Consider the following 27,533-nt stretch of genomic DNA (forward strand, 5'->3'; position numbering starts at 1 on the left):
ATGAGCTCTCAGCGGGACCGAGGTGCTCATTCACCGGGACTGAAGGCCGTGATTCAGGTGGGTGAAGTCTTATTGTCACGACGTTCTCAGGCCCAGGCTGAAGGAAGGTTTGTATTCTAGTGTTAACAGTGCTTCCTAAATAAATTATCATCATTTCGGGGCTAATTTAAGACTTATCTACATTTTTATCTTAATATGCAAATGAGCAAACATCACATGAATGCACAAGCCACAAACTCACCAGTGTGCTTTCTCAGTGTTTGCCTATTTAATCTATAACGTGTTTTTTTCCCTTATGTTGCATGTATTCCTCTAAAATTAATAGTAATTTGACCAAAATTTGCTGAGGAGGTCAAATGTTTGGTCAACACATTTTTTCTTATTTAACACAAGCTCATATATATCATTATATCTTTCTTTAGGTCATTTTGAAGCATGTAGTGCAGTTTCTTTCTGTGCAGTAGCACCTAATGTTTTGGGTGAATGTTGTGGTTGTAGAAGTTGGAGGAATCTCTGCTGCACTCTGACAGCAGTACAGGAGATGGAGCTTTGACACTACGAGGTAACGGACAGGAGCACAGTCTCACAACTACACCCATCTCCACTTGCATCCGCCAGATCATCACCCGCAACCTGGCTGAGCAGCCTGCTGGTAGGAAAGAGAATTGTAATCCAAAGATGCAGAACAAAGCGCTGGACAGTAAATCTGTCTGGCTAGATATCAGTTATCACTGTATCAGTATAAGACTGTCAGCTACCTAAATAGCTGATCTCCATTCTGTGTGTATCGTCTATCCCCTAATCCCAGGTGAGAGCTCCGAGGTCAGTGTGCTGGAGGAGAGCAGGGCCCTGAGGGAGCAGCTGTCTCAGAGCCAGATGGACCGTGACCAACTGCTAGTCAAGAGGACCAATCTCACAGACAGGGTAGGAGTGACACAGGGTAGCAAGGCATTCTCAGGTCAAAGTCAAGCTGGGGAGATTATTTTTAGCTTTCATTGTAAGGCTGCCATTCTATTCAAATAGAGGGCCCGTAACAGACAGAGGAGGATCTATCACACCAGCTTGGTTGATTGTTTGCAGGTGATGTAAGCATTGCAGGTAGACTGAATTCTTTTAGATCTGAAAGAGCGAAAGAGCCTTACACAGAGAAATAATATAATATTATGTTCGGTGTGTGTGTGTGTCTGTGTACACTTTGATCACTTGTTTCTCATCAATGAGTTGCTCATTGAATCCAAGTGTTTGCTATTTCCGATCCTATTTGTGTCTCTTCACTGAGTCTACAAACACTGGAAACATTTGTTTATGTCAATTACTGCAGCTCTCTGGGGAATGAGGGTGTGTGTGTGTGTGTAACACTGTAGATCATAAAAACGCTGCTGTACGGTTTGAGGATGAGATCAAGAAGGTCAGCCACAAGAGCATTGACTGTGAAGAGCTTCATACATTTGAAATGGAATACGGTTACAGTAAACATCAGTGTAGCATCACTCTTTCCAGCAGGGAAAACCTTTTGGGGCTGAACAAACAAACAGTGAGGTAAGGAAACAGGTTGAAAGAGCTTTGCATTGAATGCAGTGAAAACTAAGGGGACAAGGCAACATGTACACACTCTCACTAACATGTACACACTCTCACCAACATGTACACACACACTCTCACGGATGAATTAATGTAACCTGGCACCAACACATCATTTTGTATTTTATGTTTCTTTTCCTTTAACACAGAATTACAGTTAACAAATCACAGTAAGTACAGTATAGGCATGCTTTGTGTGTGCATGTATACGTTATAAGTGTAAATAAAAGGGGAGGGGGGTGGTTCATGAAGGGGTTCCTTGTGGTCTGTTCAGGTATACTCAGACCCCCTGTGCTCACCAGTATTGGCGTCTCCCTTCATGGCCCCCCCATGGTTGCCCCCCCACCTAGTGGCTGCTGTTTTGGGGGAAAATTGTGAAGGTCACCGGCCTCTTCCCCAGAGACTGCTGAAGAAAAAGCTCATTTTTCCTGGTGCACAAAGCAGCCATTTGTGATAACACTGCCCTCATTCTGCTGCTTCAATCTAATGAACTCCCACTGCTTGCTTTGCATTTGGAACTTATTTTAAAAACCAAGGTTATAAATATCACTTAATTAACCTGGGAGATATAAATAGCTTATTTATTTTGTAGATATTTTTGGAGGTGTTTAGGGACACCGAATAGAAAATAAATCTAAGTGCCTGTTGGTGACATTTGATGTTGTTGTTAAAGTTTGTTTTCATTTCAGCACTTTGACCTCATATACTGTAGCCCTGAACTCGGCCTGACAGTGCTTTTGTTTTGAAATTCGCAGCATTCTGTAGATAGTTGGCCTTAATTTACCAAGTCTGTATGCTTTTGAATCGACCCTTATGGAACCCTGTGCATTAAAGTCAACAGCATACAAATAAAGGTTATAAACACCACAAAAAAAGTAAACACTATCTTCTGGATTCCCAAATAGAACTGTGAAATGAGATAAAAAGGTGATATTGTTATGTATTATGGTTATGTTCCTTCCTTCCTCACCCTTAGCATCTACTGTATATCTCTACAGCATTATCTCAGCTACTTCACGTTAAAACTACAGGTGATTCAACGTCAAACATGTCAAGAAAAATGGTGAAGCAACGGTGAACATATTTGTATCCAATTAAACTTAGAACAACACATATAGAGTAATTTTTAGAGCTATAAGAGTCGATTCAAAGACCTTACAGGCCTGGTAATTGAAAGCTAAATATCTCCAGATTACTCCTTACAAAAAAGCAGTGACCTACTTTGCACATAATGAACAAAAATAATCCGACAGAAATCATGACGTTTGGTGAAATAGCAGGAGTATCACATGAAGCACTGGAGAGGAGAGCTTTACGTGAGCCAAACCTTCTTTTTTCACAAAGACAGGAGACAATATAAATGCTAATGCAGTCAAATGTTTTATCCTATTGTGTTTCACGTGTCAGAGCTTCATCAAGGCTCCTGTTTTCTCCCTGCTCAGTCTGTCAGACTTTTTCCTGGCAGACTAGCATGAATGTTTGGCTTTACTGTGTTAATGCAGTGTGTGAATCAATGTCCTACAGCCAAATTCTGCCTTGGCTGTGGCATCTGAGCTTAAGTTTTGGCCAATTTTCTTACCTGCATATACTTCCTCAGCATTTATCACCTAAGGGGTCATATATCACTGCAGCCCATGATTAACTTCTACATTTTTAATCCATTTTGCGGCAAGTGTAATGTCCTCATCTGCTCTTTAGAGACCGTCCAGGCAGTACATGTCTAACTCTCACTGTATTGAATCTTGAGAATCATTTATATGCAACATATGTTTCCCAGCCTTGCCATAACAACTTTTTGTTGCACGTTACTGAAAAACAGCTTTTGGAAAGTAAGCTGTTACATAAACTTTCACTCTTTGCTTGCTATGTACAAAGAACTGCAATTAGAGGTATGAACTGTAGTTACATTGCTGTGAATAGATTTAGTCTTAAAATTGACTCATTAAGTGGCTCATTGTCCTTTACCACCGTGCCGATGTACATAAACAATGTTTGTCTGTGTTGCTAAAAACACAAACGGCATCCGGTCCCACCATGACCCATATTATGCTCTGTATTAGTAAGTTAGTGTAGTTTCCTTAGTTCTGTAAACAGTTTGAGAAGTTTGTTTTCAAAGAAGTCCCCCTAAGCCGAGCCTGAGCTATGTGTTTTGAGTGCAACCTGGAAACACACTGAAGCTTTGGGTGGGCGTTGACAATAAAAAATGAGCCATGGCTTAGATTGATTGTCTATAAATCGGTGCTGTCTGCAGGGGAGCGTCTGAAAGTTGCAGTCATAGTAATGTTGTGTCAGTAATAGGATATACTGGCACTCTCTGACTCGCTGCTGGTTGTGCTAAGCAGACTGTAGGTTAGGTTTTTCCATATTGGAAGACATTTGAAAAATCTTGTGGGTTAGTTATTTAATGCCTGCTTGGACACGACATGAAACATACGGTTTGAAAAACGGCACTGAGTTAAAGAAGAATTGAGTTAATTGTGACGCAATATTTTACTCCGATTCAAAGCTACTTGTTAGAACTGACATCTTCACAAAGTCAATGGTCCTGCAATATCAACAAGGTTTTATCATTTCACATTCTCAGAGTTGTCCTAGGCATGGATGAGCAGCTTGTGTGCAGAAGGGCCAGGGAAAACACTGCAGTGTGTGTCCTTTAAAGCCTCTTCCTATCATGTGGCCAACTCACACCTGGACGCCCTCCTTTCAGTGACAAGAGCGGAACTACATCAAGCCTCCTATCTACATGTAGTCCAACCTCCTCCGTTTGTTTTGATTGGTTTGATGGATTATGAACCATTCCTGTGGAGATCTTAGGCACAGTATTTACCACACACAGAAACAGTCTTCTATTAGGTCCTCTCCATAGGGTTAAAGTCTGCATTGCTGCTCATCACATCCATGACAAAGTTTATCAGAGTTGTATCATTTACATCCCAGCAATGACGAATCAATTATTAGAGAATCTGTGCTGTCAGGGAACAGAGTGTTGACTTCTTTGCTTTTTTGCTTTTGACACAAGGTTCTAAATGTGTCACAAATGCTGCAGTGTCAGCCTGAGACTCCACCTCAGAGTGTGTTCCAGTTTTTCCCAGCTCCCCGTTTTTTTTCCGCCTCTTTCCCTGAGTCCTTTTGACCCGACCAAAGACTGTTAATGCAATCCTGGTGAAGTCACACCTGGACTCTGAAAGCTTTCCTCTGAGTCTCTGTTAAGTTACTCAGTATGATCTCGGGTGACCCCAGAAAATTGCACCTGAACCAGGATAAACCTTGACCCAGTTTGTATAGTTGGGTGGCCTCAGGAGACTGGAGACCATGTTGGGGTAAATTCTGAACCCTCTCTGTTGCTTTTGGAACTTTGCCAGCTTGCACTTTCTCAGGCATAGACATCCATACCCCACTGCCTGAACACTTTGTGATTGGCTACATAATACTGCGTTGTGGTTCTCATTTGGATGAAGATAAACTCTCGCCGAAGGATTTCTGACACCAGCTGCCATTTGCCAGTGCCCTCTAAAATGCTCAATCCTCTGGGACTTTGCATAAGGACCCTGTCAAACATAGTTTGAGAAGATAAAGTCTGTTTTTAGATATTGTGTTACTGTCCCCTTCCATCTGTTGTGTAGTCTGACTCTCCTCCTGGCACAAACCCGTTCATCCAGACCGCACTTTGAATGGAACGTTGCCAAAGAGTAGACTATCGTGAAATTGTAAAAATTAATTGCTTTCCCTTGAGACGGTCTGCTTAAAAGCCCATCTCAGCTCAGGAGTTTTGATGAAACTTTCCCATTAAACCATTTCACCGTTTCACATCAGGCTACTCATATTACCTCACTGTAAAGTCAAACATTAAACACACTTCTCAGTTCTCTTTCACATGTCAAGGTTCTCTAATCAGGAGTGAGTTCTACAGCGGACTGAGTGATCGTATGCTTGTGCAGGTTTTGCACTGCATTGTCCTTGTGTGTGTGTGTGTGTGTGTGTGGGGGGGGGGACATTGTGAAAGGCCAGCCACATGCTTGTGAGCACAGCGTATGTATTATTAGTTTGGCTGTATTTACACAGATGATTTGTAGGCCTGTATGCCATCACAGCAGCTGTCCCTTCACCAAAAAGTTCACTCCATGGTAACAAACTCACACACAGCAGTCCCCCCCCCTGCCCCATTTAAATTCTCCCTGTTTGTTATCCCACATTGTGTAATTACTGCCAGTGATGATACATAAACAGCTTTCACAATCAGCTGGGGCTCTTTCACAGAGTCAGCACTGGGGGGGTAATGGGAGAGGAAGGGGGAGCGGGTGAGTTGCTGTAGTAGGGATAGTAAGTTTTTGGGCAGCTTGGGGGCGATGGACATCCGCTCCAGCTGTGTTTAGGAATCTGACAGATAGTGCACTCCATTAATTCCCTTTATTAAGCCTCTGGGTCCAGGCCAAGCCAGGGAAAACGATTGCAGCTGTAACCCTTCACATGCTGGCTGCACTGTGTGCTCATGGCCAGATGTCACCCTGGGCGAGTCAGAGATAGAGAGAGAGAGAGGACTGAGGATTTGGAATCATTTTTAAAATTATGCCTGGAAATGTATCTCAGTGTGTAAACAGATCCACAATGCTGACGTTATAGATCGGGAAGGGAAAATAACAGCAACTGCTTGGTGACATTGAAGACCTTTCCAAAAACCTAGTTGGAAGATGAGGCGCATTTCTGAATTATGGGATCTTAAACAGTTGTGATATTAGGTCATCCAGAGAATATTGTAATCATGACTTCGTCGTACAGAAATGGGTTGAATTTTGATCTACCACATGAGCAAGGCAGCGAGCTTTGGCCCAAACACAAAAGCCTTCTCAAGGGCCTTGAAAATGATTCTCTTGTTGCTTGTTGGCAGATGAATCAAAGAGAGATTATCCCTTGATGTTGTTTGAAATATTTATCAAAAGAGACAATTCAAGGAGTGGCACAAATCATAAATATCAAGAAATAAAATGTTAATTCAAAGCACATTTCAAAAGGCTGAAAATGTCCTCTGCTTTGGAAACACAAGCAGGGCCGCAGATACAGATACCATCGCAGCCATATGGAGGCATAAAACACACAATGACAAAGAGGCTGCTTCGGTCTAAATTGCACCTTGGATTTCATTGTAAAATGGCGGTAGGTGACCCCGAAAGCTTTGGGCTACATTGGGATTATACTCAGCTCACTTTAGGGGGCCACGGAGGCTCCGCAAGAGTGATTGTACTACGATGCAGATTGTAAATAGCAGAGGGTGTTCAGTGTGCACACTTCTGGGCCCTCTGTAAGCCTCATAAGCCCCTGAGTAAGGACAGATGGAGGACTGGGTTACTTTCTTCTCGCTGTTGCCTTTTTACAGTCACCAATGGATGGGCGTGTTGTGAAGAACAATGAGTTCAAGCTCACTTGGAAATGGGGGGGAGATGAGATTTAATGATGCAAGCAGAGCAAGGGTGGAGATGGTGGTGTAGTGAAGGAGGGGGGGTCTCCACAACAGACTGTTTTGGCGCCCTCTTGGGAGCTTCCTGCCTGGAGCATGGCTAATCCAGAGCAGCCCCCGGCCTCCTGCTTTACTGCCGACGAGGGAGAAACCATAAAAAAAACTTCTGTCCTCTCTGTAGTGTTTGGAGCAGGGGCGAGGCACTGGCAAGAAGCCCACACACTGCAGCTATGTATGAAAAGAGCAAACAATCCTCTTCATCAGGCCGGGGGCTGTGAAACATTAAGACGAGTCAGGGTCACCTGGTCACAGAGTGCAAGGTAGAGCGGGTGAAGTTAATGATGGAACAACCACCTACAGTGCTCCACATGCCTCCTCTTTGAAACACTGAAGATAATCACACACTTTGACACTCAGTCGCCCACACAGACACACATCCAGCCTAACATCTGTGTAATTTGTGTGACCTTACAGCTGCTTTTCATGTGTCATTTTAATGTGTTTTATGGCGATTCCTTTCTTCTTAGAGACTCACAGAGTTCAGTGAATTCAAACATTAAGTTAAAGATGGGCAGAGGCCGGATCTGTTCCAGATTAGAGACTTTGATACAGGATACAACATCGCCCCTGATGAAGGTTTGCCTCAGTGATTCTGCTCCCTGTTGTCTTATCAACGACAAATATGTAAAGAACCATTTGACCTGGCAGATCCTTAGAAATAGTCTCACAGGAAAACATGTTAACTGTAGTACTGTAACCATTAGCAACCACTTATAAGGGTGATTACTATTTAGCCTTAAATGTTGACTGTGTTCTACCTCAATGAATGCCATCATTGTAGAAGGACTTTGATTGTGCCGTCCCCTCTTTCCCTTAAGTTATAATAATATTAGATCCACCTATAAGGTTCCCCATACAGAGCGTGCTCACATGTATTCAAGGTGTATTTATGAAGTACTTGCTTGTTAGTGATATAACGTAATGCCACAGTTTTACCAAAGGACTTGAAAAGATGCATAATCAGTAATGCTCCACACACAGCTGTTTCCAGAAGTCCCTTTAAACACAGCTGCTGCCTTTCTGTGTATTTCAAACACTCCGCCCATGTTGTTCCTCCCTTCACAATCCCTAAAGCTGTCACCTCAACAACGGGCAGTAAAAGAAGCTTTTGTGTTCTCCAGGTCCTCAGAGGAAAAAACTCCAGCAACACAGAGCCAAGTGCATGATGGTCATTTCTGTAGTTCTGTAGTATAAAACTCTGAAATGGGCATTTGAAAATGTGTTAATAATGGTGGCAAAGTGGCCGGGTCCAGTGGTGAACACTGAGACTATTGTCCTGGCTCACTTGGAGCCTGCTGGAGAGATTAAGCACCCAGAGAAGAGATGAGGTACAGAGGAGAGGAGGGAGGGAGGGAATGGGTCGCAGGGTTGATTTGAAGGGCTTGGATGGTGGTTTGGAGAGTGTTGCAGGGGAGGGGGCTCCCTCGCTCTCCTTCTCTTCCTCTCTGTTTTAAATGAGAAGTCGGCAAGGGCAGTTGGAGGCACGCAGTGTGTTGTAGCGCTCGAGGGCCATGTGGTTTGTATTAGTGAGGACAGGGTGTCTGGCACCAGGATAGAGAGTGGGTGGTGCACAGGGAGTTAAGGTTGTGTGAGGTTGAGAGGTTACAGGACATTTGGATTTCAGATATGGGAGAGGATCTGAGATTCCACAATGAGAAAGAGCAGGACTTTAGTATATCATCGTGTTTAGATGCATTAGTCCAAACACACACACACACACACACACACACACACACACACACACACACACACACACACACACTGTATTTGGACTTTCCATCCACTGACATTAATCCTGCAGCCCCTAACCCCATCTTTAATGTTGTCCCTGCACGTTGAACCCTTTCCCTATATTTATACTTTTCCTGTCTGGTAGCTTAGATTCATGTTGTCCATTATGAGGTGTCTGTTCCTGTGGAGACATTTTAATAGTATAGTAACAAATTCACCATTAACCTCGGTCCCCTGTAGATCGGTCCCTCATATATGATCACACTCATGTAAGGGCAGGGTCTCATGTGAAGATAACACTGTAGTTAACTATTTGTTTGCCATGAATGTCCAATCATGAAACAACTCAAAAATTAGAAACACAGATAAAATAGCTGAATGCCCTCTTTATGTTAATCATTTGGCTTCATGATTCATTGTTATCCAGTCAGGATTTATGTTGTAGTAACATTGGTAGTGGATCCAGACGATGACATCTGGTCAGCTGAGCGACAGGGAAACTTTTATTAGTCTAGGCAGATACAATATGAATATGTCGAAATTTGTGTTTGGAGTAAGTTTAGCCAGCTATCCACCTGGGAAAGAATATGATGCTAACCGCAGATGTACAAGATCAAATGTCCGGTATTCTAATATCCAATAGTTCAGCTGATACATGATGACAGAGTGAGATACTAGAGACTTCAATCATATATCAATATATCCTTTAACATGTGGGCCTCCCCAGCTGTGTGCTTTATACCTTTGACACATATCTGCTAAATGTTTTATAGCATGTTGTAGTAGTAGTGTGGTAATGTTTAATCCTGTCCCGTTGTCAAATGTGTTATCACTCCATCCAACTGGAGCAGATGCTAATGGTGCAGTCAGCTGCGGACTCAGAACAGGAGAGTGTTTCATCAGACCACCTGCAACTGCAGAGCAAGGAGAAACTCTACAGACAAAAGCTGCAGGCCTACCAGGAGGGCCAGCAGAGGCAGGCACAACTGGTTCAGAAGCTGCAGACCAAGGTATCTAGAAACTGATTGACCCCTCAGAAACCATTAAAGAGAAAGTTCCTCTGGTTCAACTGTTCAACCAATGCCAGGTTCTTCAGTACAAGAGGAGGTGTGGGGAGCTAGAAGAACAGGTGCTGGAGAAGACCTCAGAGTCTGAGAAGATGAGGCTGATGGTAAGGTGTCATTTCACTTCTCAGCTCAGTTGTGTGTTTTTATTGTTTATCCATGCAAAGAAAGTACTTTAGTAAAGTAAAACAAAACTCAAACATACTGTACATGTTTAAATAGATTGTGCTCTTTCCTATAAGCTAAGTGCTCGTTTCTGACAGCTACCTTACAGTGAACTATGATCAGCATGCCAGTTAGTGATGATGTATGTGTTCAGCTGCAGGCCCACCTGGACTCAACCCAGCGTCAGCAGCGGACTGAGCAGGATCTAAACACGGCCATCCAGAGCAGGGCTGCCCAGCTAGAGGAGGAGCAGAAGAGGTGAGTGGATTCTCAGGCAGTAAATTAAACGTGCACATTCTGATATAAGCAATGGCTGTTAGGATGTTAGGAAAGAATATGCAACTGTTGGCACGAGAAGAGCAACAGCAGCAGGGAATCTGTTTGAATGAAGACTCAGAGCTGTAAATTCATGGATAAACCTGTAAGAAATGTGCCACTGTTTTCCATTTGTTGTTGAGAAGGAGAAAACAAGCAAAACATTATTTCTGAGAAATGTGATGAGCAGAGGGATTCCCAGCAGTTCTTTGAGACATCCTGCTGTTTGTTCCCTCCCAGGCTCCAAGCAGAGGTTTAGGGGGAAAGTCAGAACCTGGACTTGCTAATTAATCCCTGCATCCAATTTGTCACAATAAATTAGCGAGGCCGTGTTGACTCTTCTCTCCGAAGCATTTTAATGATGGCTCACATTAAATAGAGGCTGACCTCTGCAGCCCATGCCAGGTCCTAATGCCCTATGATTTATACACTTATACAACTTTATTTGAAATGGCAAAGGCAGACACGTTGCCAGTGCCACTACCTACTGCCCAGAAGCACCAATTACTGCAGCGCTACTAAACTCATTCCACTCACACCCCCTGTTTTTTAAAAGTAAAATATGGAGAATAGAGCTACACCAGAAAAAAGCATCTTATACTTTAACTTACTCTCAACAGATTACTAATCAGGCATTCTTTAGCAGAGCAAGAGTGTGTGTGTGTGTGTGTGTGTGTGTGTGTGTGTGTGTGTGTGTGTGTGTGTGTGTGTGTGTGTGTGTTTGTGTGTGTGTGTGTCTGTTTGTGTGAGAGTGATTGAAACATTTCTCTACACGTACCAAGTAAATGTGGTTGAAATTAAGTGTCAGTTGACGCTGACTTCATGAAACAGTCACACATGTATCAGGATCAGGGCGATGTAACCGTTGGATTATGAGGCCATGCTTGTGTGACAGATACCAGTTCAATGTTGTAAGGTTGCAGGAAGGCCATGAGAGGTAAATCCTGTTCCATTTCTTTCTTTATTAGTTTTTATTTCAATACTATTACAAATTTGGGTTCATTTTGGGTTTGGTTACAGTTTGTTTTCATGAGTTTCTGACCTACTTTCTTAGTTTTCTGGTGTTATTTTTAGTTAAGGTGTCTATTCTTATGAACAAAATGCTTTATCATTTTACTTTCAGGGTTTTGTTAACTGTAATAACCTCGGTCATGTGAGAGATGTCAAGTTGTTTCTCAATGTTCTCATTCTATTCTTAGGTCTGCCAACCTCAGCCAAGTCAACTCTCTGCTGAGAGAACAATTGGAGCAGGCAGGAGCTGTCAATCAGGGGCTATCAGAGAGCTTGTGGAAGGCCCGTGAAGACGTGGAGCTGTGTGACACCCGTCTGCGTCGAGAGCAAGAGGTGGGAAGAAACTTTGAAATTCAAGCGATTGTGTCAGAGAAAGCAACACAGGAAACTCATGTCCACTCGTTTCTTAGCAGGGATTGTGCAATTAAACTCCCGTTGAGTTCACATGGGGTAGGAATTCCATTCATGGCCAGTTTTGTCAATTCATTCTCATTCCCTGTTCATTTCATTGCTATGATTTTTGAGTTGTTTCCTGTGAAAACATTCCAACTGCTGAGGGGGAGGAAAAATTTGTGCAAACATTTTGGCGTCGGTACTGTAAATGGGCTACATCTGTTGATTCAGGGAAATCCAATTGTTTGTATGTGTGCCAGTGTGTGTGTACAGGATTTCCAGTATTGCATCTGTTTGGGATCACTCTATAAAATGATAGGTGCCATCATGTGCTGAAAGCAACACTAACCACCCACCCTTTACTCTCTACTGCCTTTGTTTTCTGCTTTTTTCTTCTCCAGACTTGTGCCTCCAGGTTGGGTCGTGAACAGGCCCGTGTCAGAGCGCTGTGGCGCCAGGCTGCCTCCCTGCGGAACACTTTCACCCAGTTAAGGACTTTCACTGACAGGTGAGCGTGGCACACTGCCAGAATCCCTCCAGCAATCCAGGATTAAGCAAGAACCCCCGTCTCTCTCCTGCCTCGCCCACATGAGTGCAACCACATCCATCTCTCCCAGGCAAAGGATCAAAGTGGAACAGGTCAACAGGGTTGTCAGCCCTTCTGCTCATTGTTTCCTCACTGGGGGGCAGATGGCTTCAGTCCCCCCTGCTCGCTGTTGAAGTCATCCATCAGGGACAAAGCTTGAGCCTTGTTGAACTGTAATGAGCAGTGTTGGAAGAGTCATTTGCTGTAATAGTGAAGCTTACACACAGCTGCACTCATGTCAGAGGACTTATACAGGCCACACTTCAAAGTTGGCCACTCTCAGCTTTTCAAATACAAACCCTTTTTTAGTCAAACTCACAACTCACTGGCTCACAACTGCATTTGAGAAAACAATGCTCTGTTTGCTAGCTTGCTTCTTATTTTGTCTCACTCTCTGTAAACCTTAATGCTCTTATTATGAACAGGACTCTCTCTGACATGCGTGGTGAGTGTGTCATTGCCAGCCGGCAGTTGCGTGTTGCCTGTATAAACCTGGAGGCCAGCGTGACCCAGGAGAGCGCCCCCTGTGGTGTGGAAGTGTCAGCCCTGGAGAGACAGCTGAGGGAGAAACTTCGGGAGACCATGCAGCTTCAGGGGCGCTGGGATGCAGAGAAGGTTGAACTCAACTCCAGGTAAGGGTCTTGTTTTTAAATGCCGCCAACATAATTGTCTTAGAATCTAATTGATCAGGGCTGCAGACAGTAAAATACCATCATAAGAATTTAAACTTTGCCCTCCAGGCCATGTACAGTGCAATCTTTTGATCTTTTCATGAAGAATTCACATTCTTCCCATGATTGAAAGGGGAGTTGAACTTAATCCTCTACATGGAATCCCAGGACTTTACAGATGGACTTTGATCATTAAAACTTCTACACATGAAGATAGTTTCAGTGAACTACCGTCGCCAGTGTCATGTGTGCACTTCAACCAGAACATTGTAGACGTATCAATGCCTTTGACGGGAAGTTTTAAAATTCTGGATCTCAGCTGGCTTTTGATCTGAGCAGAAGTCATTGTTCAGTCCAGGGATTCAATGAAGAGAATTTGATAGTGTTGATGATTTAGGAGTATACTGTGTCTTCAATGTCTCACACAACGACCTGTGTGTCTCTGTGTGTGTGTGTGTGTGTGTGTGTGTGTGTGTGTGTGTGTGTGTGTGTGTGTGTGTGTGTGTGTTTCCACGGATTTCTTCTCTGTCCATTCATATGCATGCCGGTGAATCTAGAGTCCTGGAGCTGACCGACACGGTGAAGCACCTTCGCAGCCAGAACAGCGAGAAAGATTCAAGCCTCAACGCCATGCAGATCAGTCTGGACAGGATGGTGGGAGCTTGTGGGGTGGCAGATAGACGGGTGGTTGGGGGAGCTAAATTGGCTGTAGTCTAGACCTTGGTCTTGATAAACTACATGACTTCCTTGTCTAGGGTGCACAGTCTGGGGAATGTCAGCCGTGCTCTGTGTGCTTATCTGACCTTAATGGTTTCCTGCTCAGGAGACGAGGAGAACAGAGGACAAAGCAGAGGTGGAGGTCGTCCACGCGGAGATTCAAGGCCTCCAAAAGATCCTACGCCAGGTTCACCAGGTCAGGACGACCAAGCACTGACTAAGATATGTTGTGTAACTTGTTAGCATATAAGGTTAATCTTGTTTTTACAACCCCTCTTCATTTTATGTGCCGTGTCCAGTTGGTTGGGAGTGAGGGAGATATCAGTGGCTCTGAAAGTATGTCCTCCTCACCTCGGCATGGCTGGTCTCCCCTGAGGAACTCCACCCTGATGGCTGTACAGTGTGCTCTCTCTAAGCACCAACAACAAACACAGGTCCATCAGAATGACTAACCTCCCTTTCCCTACCATTACTTGAAGTATTGTTCAAAATTCACTTTGTTACCACTTTGCATTCATGAATCCTGATACTTGCACCAATGAAAAACAAACAGGACCTGCATGGACGTCTGGATGCTTCCCTGGAACAAGTGGACACACTGCGCAATCACCTGCAGGAGAGGGAAACGGAGAGGAGGGAGCTGGAGCAGAATACACAGGAAGCAAAGAGGGAAAGCCAGGAAGCTAAAAAAGCTCTGGAGGAGATCAACAGAGACAGTAACAGATACCGCAGCTCACTGGAGCTCATATCCAGGTAGATAGATCTTAATTATACACTTAAGCTCCTATTCTAGAAGACTGTCAGGGTGAAGTAAACTAAAAACATGTATTGTGATGTTGATTATCAATGTACCTACCTCTCCTTCTCCTTCTCCCTCTCCCATCCTTCTCTTTTCTCTGTCGCAGTGAGAGGGACAGCCTGGAGAAGCAACTGTCAGGACTGCAGCAGGAGGTGGACTCCCAGCGTGCAGAGCTGGAGGTACAGAGAGGCTTGTCGCTGGAGCTCCAGAGACAGCGGGACCTCCTGAGGCAGCAGAGGGAGGATCTGGAGAGGCAGTTGGCACGCCAGCGCACAGAGGCCCAAAGAGGGTACAACACGAGCATGGAGAATGACCGTTACACAACGCACATCCCGTCACCCGTGATTGTTTTCAAGCTCCGTTTGTTTAGAGAGCAGATCAGTAACATATGTCATTCTCCAGCCGGCAATGCACCCAGATGACATTTGGATGAAAATGTAAATGATTTACATTGCATTACTACACTCATGCAAGAAGGATACTTTTTTCCTCTTCGTAAGGTTTTCTTTTACCAAAAAAAATTTGATTAGCTGAGAATTGGAGCAGGGCATGCGATCCAAGAAAAAATGTAACTCCCTCAGAGTTCTGGCCTTTGGCACCGACCTTTCTCCATCTTTCAGTGCAGATGGATTACTGTTAAGAGGTTGTGTTTATATAAATAATCTGTGTATGTGAGACAAAGAAACAGTGTAAGAGGCTCATGTATGTTATACTGTACATTCTGCCTGTGTTTCAGTGAAAGGAGCATGGAGGAGCTCGAAGGGAAGCACTCAGATCTGCGCAGGGAGCTTGTGACAGTGAAAGAGGCTCTGAGTCAGACCAGCCTGCAGAAAGATGTGCTGGAAGACGACAAAGCCAGCCTGGCTCTGGCTCTCAGTAAGGTAGACTCCTGTCTTTTATGCCAGGTAGCCTGATTTATATCAACTGGATTTCTTCTGAAGGTCCTAATACCTCTAATATTTCTGATACTTCACAGTTGGAGTCCCAATGTGCAGCACAGGAATTGGCCTTCATCAAATTGCAGAACCAGGAGGCGGCTTTGAAAGATTCTCTGGCCAAAATGGCTGCCCTGAGCGAAGGTTTAGCCAATGACAAAGTGGAGCTCAACCGCATTCTGTTACAGGTCAGTAGGTGTGAGGTTGTCATGTAAAGCTAATGGCAGCACTGAAAAGCCTCTGAAATACTTCACAGCTGCACTTTTATCAAAGTGAAACATAGCGTTTGGGTTCCAGATGGAAGGGGATAAGGTGGGACTCGGCGAACGCAGACGGGAAGCTGAGGTCGAACGGGCAGCAGCCAGGGAGGAAACATCACGGGCTCAACAGGACATGATGAATCTACTCGCTGAGAAGCAAGCCCTGGAGAGCTCTCACAACCACCTCCAGGAGCTCTGCCAGAAGCTGGAGGAAGAGCTGAGCCTTCTGCAGAAGGAGAACACTCAGACCCTGGAGCAGCACTCACAGGTCAGGAACCCCCAGCCGTTCACATTTCAGGCTCCGTCCTCCCATCTCCTACCACCTGGGAGAACAATGTTGACGTTATTAACAGCTTTCAGCGGTTTTATGGACCTCATTATCACATTAAACTATATTGGAGATCCAGCATACATCTGCCATGTTACTCATGGACATTCAGACCTTCAAATGGAACCTGGAGGGGAGTTTAGGCCCCACTCTGTGTTTTATGAGTAACATGGGACAGCAACAAGCAAGGGGTCTTTGTGTGTAAATGTGAACTGTAGGAGATAAATAGATAGACATATAATATCCAGAGGGGATTTACTGAAAGATCCAATAAATTAACACCTAAAGTATTTCCATTCCTCATGCAGCTCTGCCTCTTTTGTGTCTCGAGGAATGGAAAGAATCCCTTCCCTTTTATTATCTGTCGTGAATGTGGAACTGGGATATCCAGGTTGAGCTCAGCTAGAATCTTACAAACATAAACTATCTGACAAATCCCAATCAAACACTTTTAGATAACTTATAAGAAAAGATAAATCAGTGGTGTGTAAAGCAACCACTTGTTTGCCTCATTGCACCTTGGTGTGAATGCATAAAGGTTCTAAATAAAGCCGGTGTTAACAAAGTCTGTTGATTCCCGGTGTCATAATAACGATTAAGGCTGATTTGGAGTGAAGATTTGTTAAGCCAGCTAACGCAAACAAGGCCGAGGTCTGTTAAGCGACCCTCCTAGTTCAGCCTGCCCCTGCCCCTAGTCATTATAGGCGGTGCTAGTTATCATTTCTGTAGTTTGTCAAAGTGATTTAATTGCTGAATTTTAAAAACATAACCCCACTAATGATTGCTCTTTTCCCTCAGGCGGTGCTTTCATAACGGTGCTGGAGTTCCCAGAGAACATAGATTTTCTCACTGTCAAGATAGCTTTGATTAATTTCTGCACTATAACAGTTAAATGAGGGGTGTGTTACTCAGTAGCGGGACACCGAATGTGCCTGTGGAAAATGTAATGCTTAGTTAAATGACAATTCACTTAACAGACTTTCAACACAACGCTCACATTACGAACGCACGATGAGTCCTTCTCTCTGCTCGTGATCCTGCACATGAACAATCTCTTTCACACAGTGTTTTGATTATGCATGTATAATACAATAACAAAGCATGTGTGCTGTAACTTAAACACATGCAACATATCATTTATTATGTTTGCTTGAAGCTCAGCACAAATCCATCGCTCCATCACATTTTTAATTTGTGTGTGTCGGTCTCTAGGTCAGCAGACAAATGAAGACTGTATCAGAGGAGCTGTGTGTGTGTAGGAAGGAGCTGGAGACACACACCGCGGCGTTAAAGAGAGCTGCCCATGACAGGGAGGAGCTGGCCAAGGACAAGGCTGCTCTGGCTGTCAAACTAAACTCTATTGAACGCAAAGCCTGTGGACTCGCCCAGGAGTTGCTTACACTCAGGTCTGAGTGTGCCTGTGTGTGTTTGTGTGGTCGGACTCATATTATGTTTGGGACCGGCTTCAGGCCCGAGTCACATTCCTTAACCTTTTTCACTTATGTAATTACAGAATGTTTTAATAATGAAAACGAGCACGAGGGATGTAAACAAACCTTTGAAAATGTCTGAAAACATTCATAACTTTGATTTTTGCAGGGTCTTTTTAAGGACCTGTTGATAGATTTAGGATTGATAACTCTTTCCAGTCCTGTGTTTGATGCTTGCATTTGCATTAAAATCACAGACTTATAGTTAGTTTTCACTGCAGCAGCATTCATCACAAGCTGCCCCTTCTGTCATCGTTGCATAAGGACTGGGTTTAGGTTGGTGTTGGTTATGGTTAGGAAAAGCCTCTATGGTAGGAATAAAGTCAACACAGTGACCTCAGAAGTGACATAAACAGCTCTCTGAATGTGTTCACGGGCCAAGAAGCTGCTCTACTATGCTATGCTTGCTAATTTGTATTTCATGTAGTTTTATAGTTTTTTAACCGATTCAACATTTTGAGCGTAGTGTGTGTGTGTGTGTGTGTGTGATGTAACAGGAGGCTCTAAGTAACATGCTTTTATTTGGAAACTATGCCAGTGATGGATCATTGAATTTTATGACCTTGTGCACCTCGTGGTTCAAAGGTCCCTTTTTTTCAAAGTTCAAACCACTTTACCAATGTGTTCCAGAACAGACAAAGAGTCCCTGGAGACGGCTCTGTTCGAGAGCCAGGAGCTTGCCTCGTCTCTGGAGGCAGACTGCACCAGGATGGAGGGGGAGAGGCGCAGTCTGATTCTGGCTAACGAGGCCTTGACGCGTGAGTAGCCCCCTCCCACAGAGACCTCACTGTTCTCCGTGCCAAGCCCCTTGGCCATGAAGCCTTTCCAACAGCCCACTAGAGATCCATATTTCAGCTGTGAGCTCTGCAGCAGCTGGACTGTGGGATCACTAAAGCTGCTTTCTCAGCTGACCAGGGTCCCACCACTGCATATAAACACACATGGATCAGATAAGCAGTGTTAAGCTAGTATGTTCCTCAAAAAGATATGGATGCATATCCACTAAGCATACACTCCAAGATGAATCTATCTAATCTATCTGTGGTTTAATGAGGCGCTGGTATAATTGTTTCTCAGGTGATGTTATGCGGATGCGTGGGGATGCTGAACAGCAGTTTGCACAAACCACACAAGAGCGGAGTAAATTGGAGGACAAGCTGTCCCAGGTGGAGAGGAATGCCCTGCTGACCCTCAACAACAGAGAACAAATTCACAGGGAGCAGCTAGAAGCTGAACACAGACAGAAGGTACACTATGCCTTCCTTGGTTATGTTGGCTTTGAGAAAATCCTGTTTGATCCTACAGCTATCTTTTAACTCAGCAGGAGTGTGTGCTGTTTATGTGTGTTTGGTGGTTAACAGGAGCAGCAGTGTGCAGAGTTGATAGTTCAGCGGGAGCAGGCTGAGGAGCAGCTGCGTAGGCAGTGTGAGGAGCTGCGTGTGCACGGCCAGACCAAGCTGCAGCAGGTGCAAGAGGAGCTGGCCAGGCTGCAGCAGGAGCACAACCAAAGCCGCCTGGAGAACGAGGGTGAAAAGCAACAGGTGTGTGTGTGGTGCCCATCAGAATTTGTTTTTTTGGTAATATTTGTTTGTTCAATCACATCAACATCCCAAATTTCATCACAATTGCTGTTGTGTGTCCATCAAAAGCCACGTGTCCTGTCAGCCACTAAGACACCTAAATAAAAGCTTTTTGTATGAATTTCATAAATAAATGATGAGAACTGTGATATTATCCATTTCCCCTGGTCAGACAAACCCCCTCTGTTGTCATATCCAGTATTAGACCTGACTCTGACCTTGTGGTTGCTTGTGATCAGGTGTTATCCCAGAAGGAGGCAGAGAAGGCTGTGCTAACAGAGAAGCTGGCAGCCCTGCAGCAGGACCTGGCTGCTGCGGGCATGGAGGTGGAGAGCATGAGGAGGGAGGCCCTGAGCAAACAGGAGCAGGACAAGGTACAAATATGAGGTCACCTTGCCTTTGCCCACCGCTTACACTCTAAATGATCCTACATATACGTTACTATGAGCTGACTTCATCTGATGTCAGTAGAATTGTCCATGTACGTACAGTACATGCTCCATGAACATGTGTCTTTTGTTGACAGAATTCAATGGCTGTTCTCCAATGTGAACTGCAAGACCTGCAAAATCAATTTGAAGAGTCGTTGAACTCCCATGAGAATGCTAAGAAGACTCTAATTGAGCAGGTCAGAGAGCTGAACCAACAGAGAGAAGATTCACAACAGGAGGTGAGGATCTGCCAGAGAAACCTTCCACATTTCTTCTACCTTCCATTTTTAACAAAGACCACAGGCTTGTCCATTTCGTGCCACCATGTTTGGATGGGTGGAAGATCCAGAATTAGACAGAAACATATAAGGAGCAGCAGAGTGCAGAGGGCAGAGGTCACCAGATAAATGGGCAGAGGTTGTTTGAAGGGTCAAAGAGACGGTTAGCAAAACGTCAGGCTTGTTTAACTTGGCATGGTGCGGAGGCCTGGGATACGCCTGCAGGGGGAGGGGGAGTTTGTACCAATTAGTACCAGTGTGAACGCAGAGCCATTTACCATAGGCCTCTGTTGACATTGGCAGAACCCATAGAGCTTTACTAGCATCAGGGTCCCATCAGGTGCAGAGTCCACACAGCCAAATCCTACAGGAGGAGGGCTGTCCACGCTTAAGATCTCTCCCTCTCTCTCTCTCTCTCTCTCTCTCTCTCTCTCTCTCTCTCTCTCTCTCTCGTTCACTCGCTCTCAAACTCTCTCTTCCGCTCTCATTATTCTCACATTGTGCAGTTGGAGAACACAATGTTGGTTTACTGGAGTGTGTTACTATGTTATGCTTACACAATGCTGTGTTTGCATCTCACTGTGTGCATTAAATCTCCTCTTATCTCTGCGGGTTGTTTGAGGTCAGGATTCCAGGCACAGAGTAGTTGAACATTTGAGTGAAATAACAAACTCACAGTCACCCCATTAGATGGAGCTTCAGTGTTTTATGGGCCTCGCCATGCCTTGATTTAAACCCTGCGTCTCCTTGGAGAAAGGGTTTGTTTATCTGTGTGGGACTTTCTGGTTTGAATAAAAAAGCAAAGATGAAGATCATCCTGTCTTCACTCTGTCTCCTTAGTCTTGTCAATGTATATTGAATGAGGTTGTGTAGAGTCAGAGCAGAGGAGTTTTGAGGTTTGGACAGCCCACCCTGTCGTAGATCACGTCAGGCTTCAGCGACACAGTCATATTTGGCTGCCACGCCTGATCCCTCCTATCTTTGATTATTTTCTCTAATCCCATCTCAGGATTCTCACGTCAGACAGTGACAAAGCAGGAGAGAGAATGTGTGACAGAGAGCGAGGGGAAGAAAGCAGTGAAACGGGAGAGCGGGAGAAGGATACGGCCCCTGGTACCAGAATATCAAATCATAGTTTGAGTTAACCCCTTGTGTAAATAAGCCGACGGGGTGTGTTTATTTTCTCCCCTGCAGCAGCGAGAGGCAGGCTCCGCTGGGACTCCGGGTCCCCCTCTCTCATCCGCATAACACAACACTGCTGCCCTCATTCTCTGCCCTCCTCCTCCTCTCTCCACCATAAGATCAGATAAAATAAAGTATAATTGGCCAGATCAGCACTGGCTTGTTTTTTCTCACATTAGAGTTTATGAGAAGGAACCATCTTGTGTGGCCTCTGAACATAACACTCCCTCTCCTCCTCATCCTGCTCCTCATCCTCCCCCTTCCTCTCCTCCCTCTCCCCCTGGGGCTGCTGTTTATCATTTTGCCTTCTGCGGATTCTTTACACTGCGCGCTGCAGCAAGGAGATGGGAAGAGACAGCACCTGGCTGCAGGCCCAACTGGCTCTTATCCACAGCCCGATAAGCACTGTCCTCCCCTCTTCTCTGGCTGCATACAACATTGTGCCATAAAACAGAATATAGGTCATACAGTATCTGGAGGTTGTACATAGAGCACTTAGAGATGTTGACTCTGAGCTTTCAAACATTCAAGCACAAGCATATCAGATCTGAACCTTCTCAAATGTCTTATTTTGAAGGCTTCTTCCTGTTTCTGTTTCTGTGCCTAAGCTTTTGATGTAGTCAACAGCATAACAGACATTTTTGGAATTGTGAATGTGGAATGAAACTTCAATACTTTTAGTGTTTCTGACTTTATGATGATGCAGAGTCCGTCTGTCTCCTGCCTCTCTTTTCTACATAGATTACAAAATCTAACTTAAAATCTATGTTGCCAAGATGGGCAACAAGACAAGTTGCAGGTCAATCCATCAGGAAGCGTTGCAGGAATTTCATTGTTTCTATTCTGGACTTCTAGGCCGAGTGCCTGCGTCGGAAGCTGCAGGACGCAGAAGATGGACTTACCGCAGCACGTAAGGAGCTGATTGAAGCCCACAGGGAGCTTCAGGAGTGTGCCCAGGAGAGGGACAGGCAACGGAAAGAAGTCCTGGACCTCAGAAGGCTGCTGGGTGGTGAGACCAGAGAGAAAGAAGCCATCCAAGCATCTAACAAGGAGCTAAGGGCTTCCATCAAGAGAGCAGAGAGTGACAACAGCAGGTACAGCTAAGGTCTCCTGTAAATGCAGTAGCTGCGATAGTCCAGCAGCAATGGATGGCTTTAATGCTTTTCATTGTATTCATTTGAAACATGACTAGTTTGCGTCGAGCTGTGGAGGAGAGGGAGCAGAAGGTGTGTGTGGTAGAGGAATGCAAGAACTCAATGCACCAAGAGGCTAAAAGTCTCCGGAGCAACATGAGAGAGTTGGAGAGGTCTCGCCTTCAGGCACGCAGAGAGCTGCAGGAGCTGCGCAGACAGGTGAAGGTTTACTGAGGTCGTTGGTTTCCATCTGATTGATTAAGAATAAAAGATAACCTTAATGTCAAATCTGTTATGTCAATGTGTGCAGGTAAAAGTCCTTGAAGGTGAGAAGAGCCAGCAGAGTCAGGACCTGCGTGAGTTACAGGCCCGGGTGTGTCAGGAGGAGCAGAGGGAGGAGGAAGCGCGTTGTGAGGCTTTCTCTCTGAAGCAAAGAGTCTTGGAGTGTGAGGCTGGCAGAGAAGCAGCACTGAATGAGGTAGAACGCCTCTGGGAATTACTCTCTTAATAAATTGTTTGAGAAAACATTCCATCCTTGCATACATACCGCCTCACCCGCCATCCTCCTGCAGAGACAAAGACAACAAACCCTAACACACACACACACACCATCTATCGCACTGCAGGGACAATTACACTTTTGCCTCGAGTTGAGTTTCTTTTTATGTAACCACACAACAGGATGAGTGTGTTGTTACTTTGGGTTCACAGTAGAGTATGATCTATGGAAAACAGGCTTTGTAGAGTAGAAAGGTTTTTATCTTCTGACCCCATTTTGAGGCTCCCAAATCAAATCTACACATCATTTATCATGGTCAGACTTTGACATGTCTAAGTACCCCAAGAAGCACTCTGTCTCCATGTCTGACTGAACTGTGCTTGCCAGGTGTTTACATTATAGATTACACATTTATATTTACAAACACATGACCAGTTTTCGCTTTCTGCACAGGTTAATGTTCTGCATCATCGTTTAGTGGAGCTGGAGACATCAGAACAGCAGAAACGAGAGCTTGTTCAGGAAAAAGAGGGTTGCCTACAACAAAGTGAGCAGAGGCTGAGAGAAACCACTGCTCAGCTCGAGGGAGCGTTAGAGAATGCTAAGGCTCAGATCCGGGACCTCACCACGCAGGTCAACCTAGCTGAGGGTAAGACACAGAGTCTGGTGGAACAGCTGGGCCAGGCCGACGCTGTACGCAGAGACCTGGAGCTCAAGCTGTCTGGGTTGTATTCAGCTCTGCGTCGTACTCTTGGAATTGGTCGTAGTGGACTCTCACGCACCCCTGGATCCCGTAAACGCTCCTCCTCTCCCTGGAGAAATCATGTGCAAGTGAGAGGTATGCAGTTTAAAAATGTGTAGTGTATTACCACGACTTACTGTTTATCTCTCTGCTGAAATGCTTGAGTGAGTTTGGTCTCTGTGTAGGAGGAAACAGTGTGGCAGACGGACCTGTGGCATCTTCCTCTCCTGGGAAAGATGAGGAGTTGGATGTGGACACCGTTCACTTAGCCCTCAGGGAATTCCAGCAGGAATTCAGGGACGTGCAAAGAGACAGGGTATGTAGGACACATTCCCTCATTCAGTGGTACAAGTCTTAATCTCTGTCTCTGCTGACCTAACCTTAGTCCTTGATCATCCTGCAGGATGAAGCTAAGGCTCAGGTAGTCAGTCTAAGCAGTCAGGTGAAGGAGCTCCACAGCAGCCAAAATAAACCAGCCATCCAGGTGCAGCAACTACAGAAGGCCTTGAAAGAATCAGAGGAGGGTGAGGGATAAAATGCACTCTAACAGAAATCGGTTAATTCTATTGAGAGATATAACATATAGTATTAACTTTGCATCTTCTTCCAGTGAAAAGAGAGATGGCAGAACAGTTGCACGGGGCACAAACTTCTCTTAGCCTGCAGAAGGAAGCAGCACGGCATGCAGACAGGGAGAGGAGAAGCCTGGAGGAGGAGGTGAAGCAACTTAAGAGTAGTCTGCAAGTTGCTGAGACTGAGTCCAAAGCATTGCAAGTATGTTCAAAGTGAAAGATAAATTCAAAAGTCAAATCAAATCAGTCAATTTGAGAACGTATTTTGCAAATTCATCCACAGGAGAAGTTGGAGCATCTGCAGATCTTTGAATCCTGTGCAGAGGCAGAACAAAGAAAGCTGAAGGAGTCTCTTCATGCAGCAGAGAAGAAGGTGAACCATCTGCAGGTCTCTCATCGCACTCTGGAGGGGGAGCTTCAGCGAGCCCAGCTCAGGGCCACAGAGCTGGATGCAGAGGTGGGGGCCTTGCAAGACAGATTGACTGAGCTGAGGAGGGAGCTGAGTGATCGTGAGGACCGCTGTGCCCTCCTGAGGGTCAGCGAGGAGAAGCTGACCACGTCGCTCGCCCGGGCTGAGCAGCACGAGAGCCAGCTGAGAGACCAGCTCCACAAGTTGTCTAAAACTCTGAGCGTCAACAGTAACAGCACCGGAGCCCTGCAGGAGCAGATAGCACAGCTGCAGAGGGCCGTGACTGTCAGTGAGCAGGACCGAAGGCTGCTGCAGGTACTGCCTGTCACCTAATTACACACTCTACAAGATGAGTTTACAAAATGACTAGGTGGAGGTACAGGAACACGCCGCAGGCAAGAATCAGAAGAATAATATTTATACAGGTCGGCTCTACTGTAAAACAACTGTGTGCACAAGATTTAATTTGTGAGTTTTCCTCCTCACAAAGCCTAAGGAGGTTCAATTCAAACTTCAAAATAAGATGAATAGCTGTGCCTCTATTACCCTGCTTTGATTTACAAACCAACCTTCTCAGCTGCAGAGGTTTTTTTCATTTACCTTTGCCACTGTGGTTTTCCTGAAGGACCTCAAAGACCGGGCAATAAAATACTCAGGCAAGCTCATTAATTCTCCAAGAGCTTCTCAGGAGAGCTTTCCAGTTTTCTTAGTTTGGAACGGCACTTTCAAGATACTGTGCAAACATAAACATGGCATGCTCGCTATAAATCTCTTACTTTGCTCAGACCCTGTCAGCTGGTTACTGTAACATGGAATTGAAAAGTCCCAGCTACAGTTTGTCAGTGAGGCTGGACGGTGAAAGACATAGATCATCTTCCTGTGTGTGCAGATTTGAGATTTGATTGAATCGATTGACTAACTTCTGTCAAAATGTGTTCTCCCTTAGGAACGTCTGGATAAAACACGCGAGGCTCTTTCAGACAGCAAGAGGCTCAACCACACTCTAACAGAGCGGACCCAGAACCTGCAGAGAGCCCAAGAGGACTCTGAGCTTAAAACCTCCGAGCTTGAAAAACACAACAGGACACTGAAGGAGGTGAGAGCCACTGAGCAAAAACGAAAGTAGGCCCCTGTTCAAAGTCTCCATTTTCACGTCTGATTGCTTGTCTGTCCCCCAGATACTGAAGCAGCGACAGAAGGCTGACCAGCAGACTCAGGGGAGCTCACAGCAGCTGCAGAGAGAGAAGGAGGAACTCTACAACAAGGTGACGGATCTCCAGGGCTCCTTACAAAAGCTCCAGAGTGAGAGAGCGGAGCTGGAGAGGGTGCTGACACGCCTGGGTAAAGACAAGGCTTCACTCAGAAAGACACTGGAGAAGGTGAGCTGCCCTCTTATCTGCATCTTCATGCGTCCCGTGTGTTTCTGATTAAGACATTATGGATAATTCATGGCCTCAGGTACGGCTGGTGTTCTCTTTGATAATGAACACGGCCCCATTTGTCTCTGTACTGTGTGAGTAAGTGTAATGACTTATTTACACTGAGTCAGGAGATGAAGGGAGGGATGATAACAGTGTTTCTTTCCCCACATATTCATCTTTCCTGTCAAATATTGCGTAAGGTGATCCTGCAATGACACACACATGTAGACAGACTGTGGGAACCAGCAGGGCCGTGTTCTGCTACACCCATTAAAGAAACACACGTGGGCGCAGAACGATCATGGTGAAGTCGTTTACATTGTGCCACGACGGTGATGTTGTCAGGTGGAGATGGAGAGGCTGAGGAGGGAGGAGGAGGCAGCGCTGGCCACCCGAGAGAAGGAGCAGCTGGGGACAACACGGCGCTCCCTGGAGCAGGAGCTGGCTGAAAAGCAGGTGGAGGTGCAGTCTCTGCAGGTAAAAGGCAACGCGGGGTATAATTATGATAAAATGCTTGCTTGCTCTCTCTCTCTGTATCGTTTTAAAGGTATTATCAACATATTTCCTTCATTGAATGGCCCTCTCTGCTCCTCCACCCACCTAATCTGTTCCGTTGCTCATTATGGGTGTAATTACAAGGAGACCTGCATCGGGTCCTCTCTGATCTCTGCTCTCTGCTGAGCTCCACTGAAAACTCATCCTCTTACAATATCTACAAGAATTATGTGATCTGTCTTTAGGCCCAGATCTCCCACTTAGAGCACTCAAATGCACAGCGCCTCCTGGAGGTGACAGGCCGCCATCGCCAGGAGATGGATTTGGAGACGGAGCGTCTGAGGGAGGCTCAGCTTCAAGCAGAGCGGGCGTTGGAGTCCAGAGAGAAGGCTCACCGGCAGAGGGTCAAGTGTCTGGAAGATCAGGTATCAGAAGTCTGTGGATTTGTCAGGAAGAGAATCTCTTTTTTGTTGTTGTTGTTTCGGTTTTCCTACTTCTGTTCTAACCTTTTCCTTTCTCCTTCCTCAGCTGCTGACTCTGAAGGAGCAGCTAGACCAGGAGACAAGAAGACGACAGGCATATTTCAGTCAGATGCTGAGACCCGGTGTGTAGGCAGAGAGCGTTTAGTCAAGTATGTGGCACCTCTGGCCTCCACATTGACTGTTTTTCTGGCAGCTTCCCAACAACAGTATGTTACAAGCAACATCCACATTTGGGAGCACATGCACACACAAACACACTCTGCAGGACTCCCATCCGTGCCACATGTGCACACCGGATTACATTAATCTGCAGGGAAACTCAACAACAACAAACAATGAGCCTTTTGTTTATAAGTGGACTGGATGTGCCAAATTGTTTTAAGGATTTCCTCTCATTTGCTGAAGTGGATGCTTCTCTGTTTGTCTTCTTCTGAGGAAACGATGTGATGAAAGGTTTAACCGATTGGTGCTATTGATTTATGATCATGTGTTGTGTCCTGATCTACCAATCACGTATTTATCCCCATGAAATCATGAATAATTTAAAATGGTGCTGTTTACTTTAAGTGTTTGCAGATTTAGACTGATTTGAATGATTCTCTGATTCTCTGATTTTTACAGACTCATTCATTTATTTGTTTTGATATTCTCAATCAATATTAGTGTCTGCAAAGGTTATGATTGTTTGAATAAATCCTGGTGCACGCACAAGATGATTATTTTTCCTCCAAGATTAGATCTAAGAATTGAT

General features: G+C 45.1%; 1 protein-coding gene across 1 annotated transcript; it reads left to right on the top strand.

The window, feature by feature from the left end:
• crocc2 (ciliary rootlet coiled-coil, rootletin family member 2) lies at window positions 1-27,116 on the top strand. The gene is made up of 36 exons (XM_076153542.1): window positions 1-57; window positions 499-652; window positions 809-930; window positions 9,673-9,834; window positions 9,912-9,995; window positions 10,208-10,311; window positions 11,568-11,712; window positions 12,174-12,280; window positions 12,784-12,990; window positions 13,587-13,683; window positions 13,853-13,942; window positions 14,046-14,180; window positions 14,300-14,499; window positions 14,652-14,834; window positions 15,282-15,426; window positions 15,522-15,668; window positions 15,778-16,008; window positions 17,281-17,474; window positions 18,189-18,316; window positions 18,636-18,805; window positions 18,920-19,099; window positions 19,378-19,512; window positions 19,665-19,808; window positions 21,885-22,123; window positions 22,222-22,381; window positions 22,473-22,640; window positions 23,115-23,499; window positions 23,589-23,719; window positions 23,807-23,927; window positions 24,014-24,177; window positions 24,259-24,699; window positions 25,331-25,480; window positions 25,563-25,763; window positions 26,151-26,282; window positions 26,546-26,725; window positions 26,829-27,116. The coding sequence occupies exons 1-36, from the start codon at window positions 1-3 to the stop codon at window positions 26,910-26,912; spliced, it is 5,877 nt and encodes a 1,958-aa protein (XP_076009657.1). The 3' UTR covers window positions 26,913-27,116.
• Window positions 27,117-27,533: the final 417 nt, after the last annotated feature.

The sequence above is a fragment of the Genypterus blacodes genome, unplaced genomic scaffold (genome assembly GCF_046128005.1).
Source record: "Genypterus blacodes isolate CSIRO-AG114 ecotype Tasmania unplaced genomic scaffold, CSIRO-AGI_Gbla_v1 ptg000058l_1, whole genome shotgun sequence".
Lineage (NCBI taxonomy): Eukaryota > Metazoa > Chordata > Actinopteri > Ophidiiformes > Ophidiidae > Genypterus > Genypterus blacodes.

Bases quoted from the DNA above. Each gene is read 5' to 3' on its own strand.
- crocc2 (XM_076153542.1), top strand. From the start codon at position 1: ATGAGCTCTCAGCGGGACCGAGGTGCTCATTCACCGGGACTGAAGGCC. The intron at 12,281-12,783 runs GTGAGCGTGGCA...TATTATGAACAG, and splicing joins TTAAGGACTTTCACTGACAG to GACTCTCTCTGACATGCGTG. The intron at 18,806-18,919 runs GTACACTATGCC...GGTGGTTAACAG, and splicing joins AAGCTGAACACAGACAGAAG to GAGCAGCAGTGTGCAGAGTT.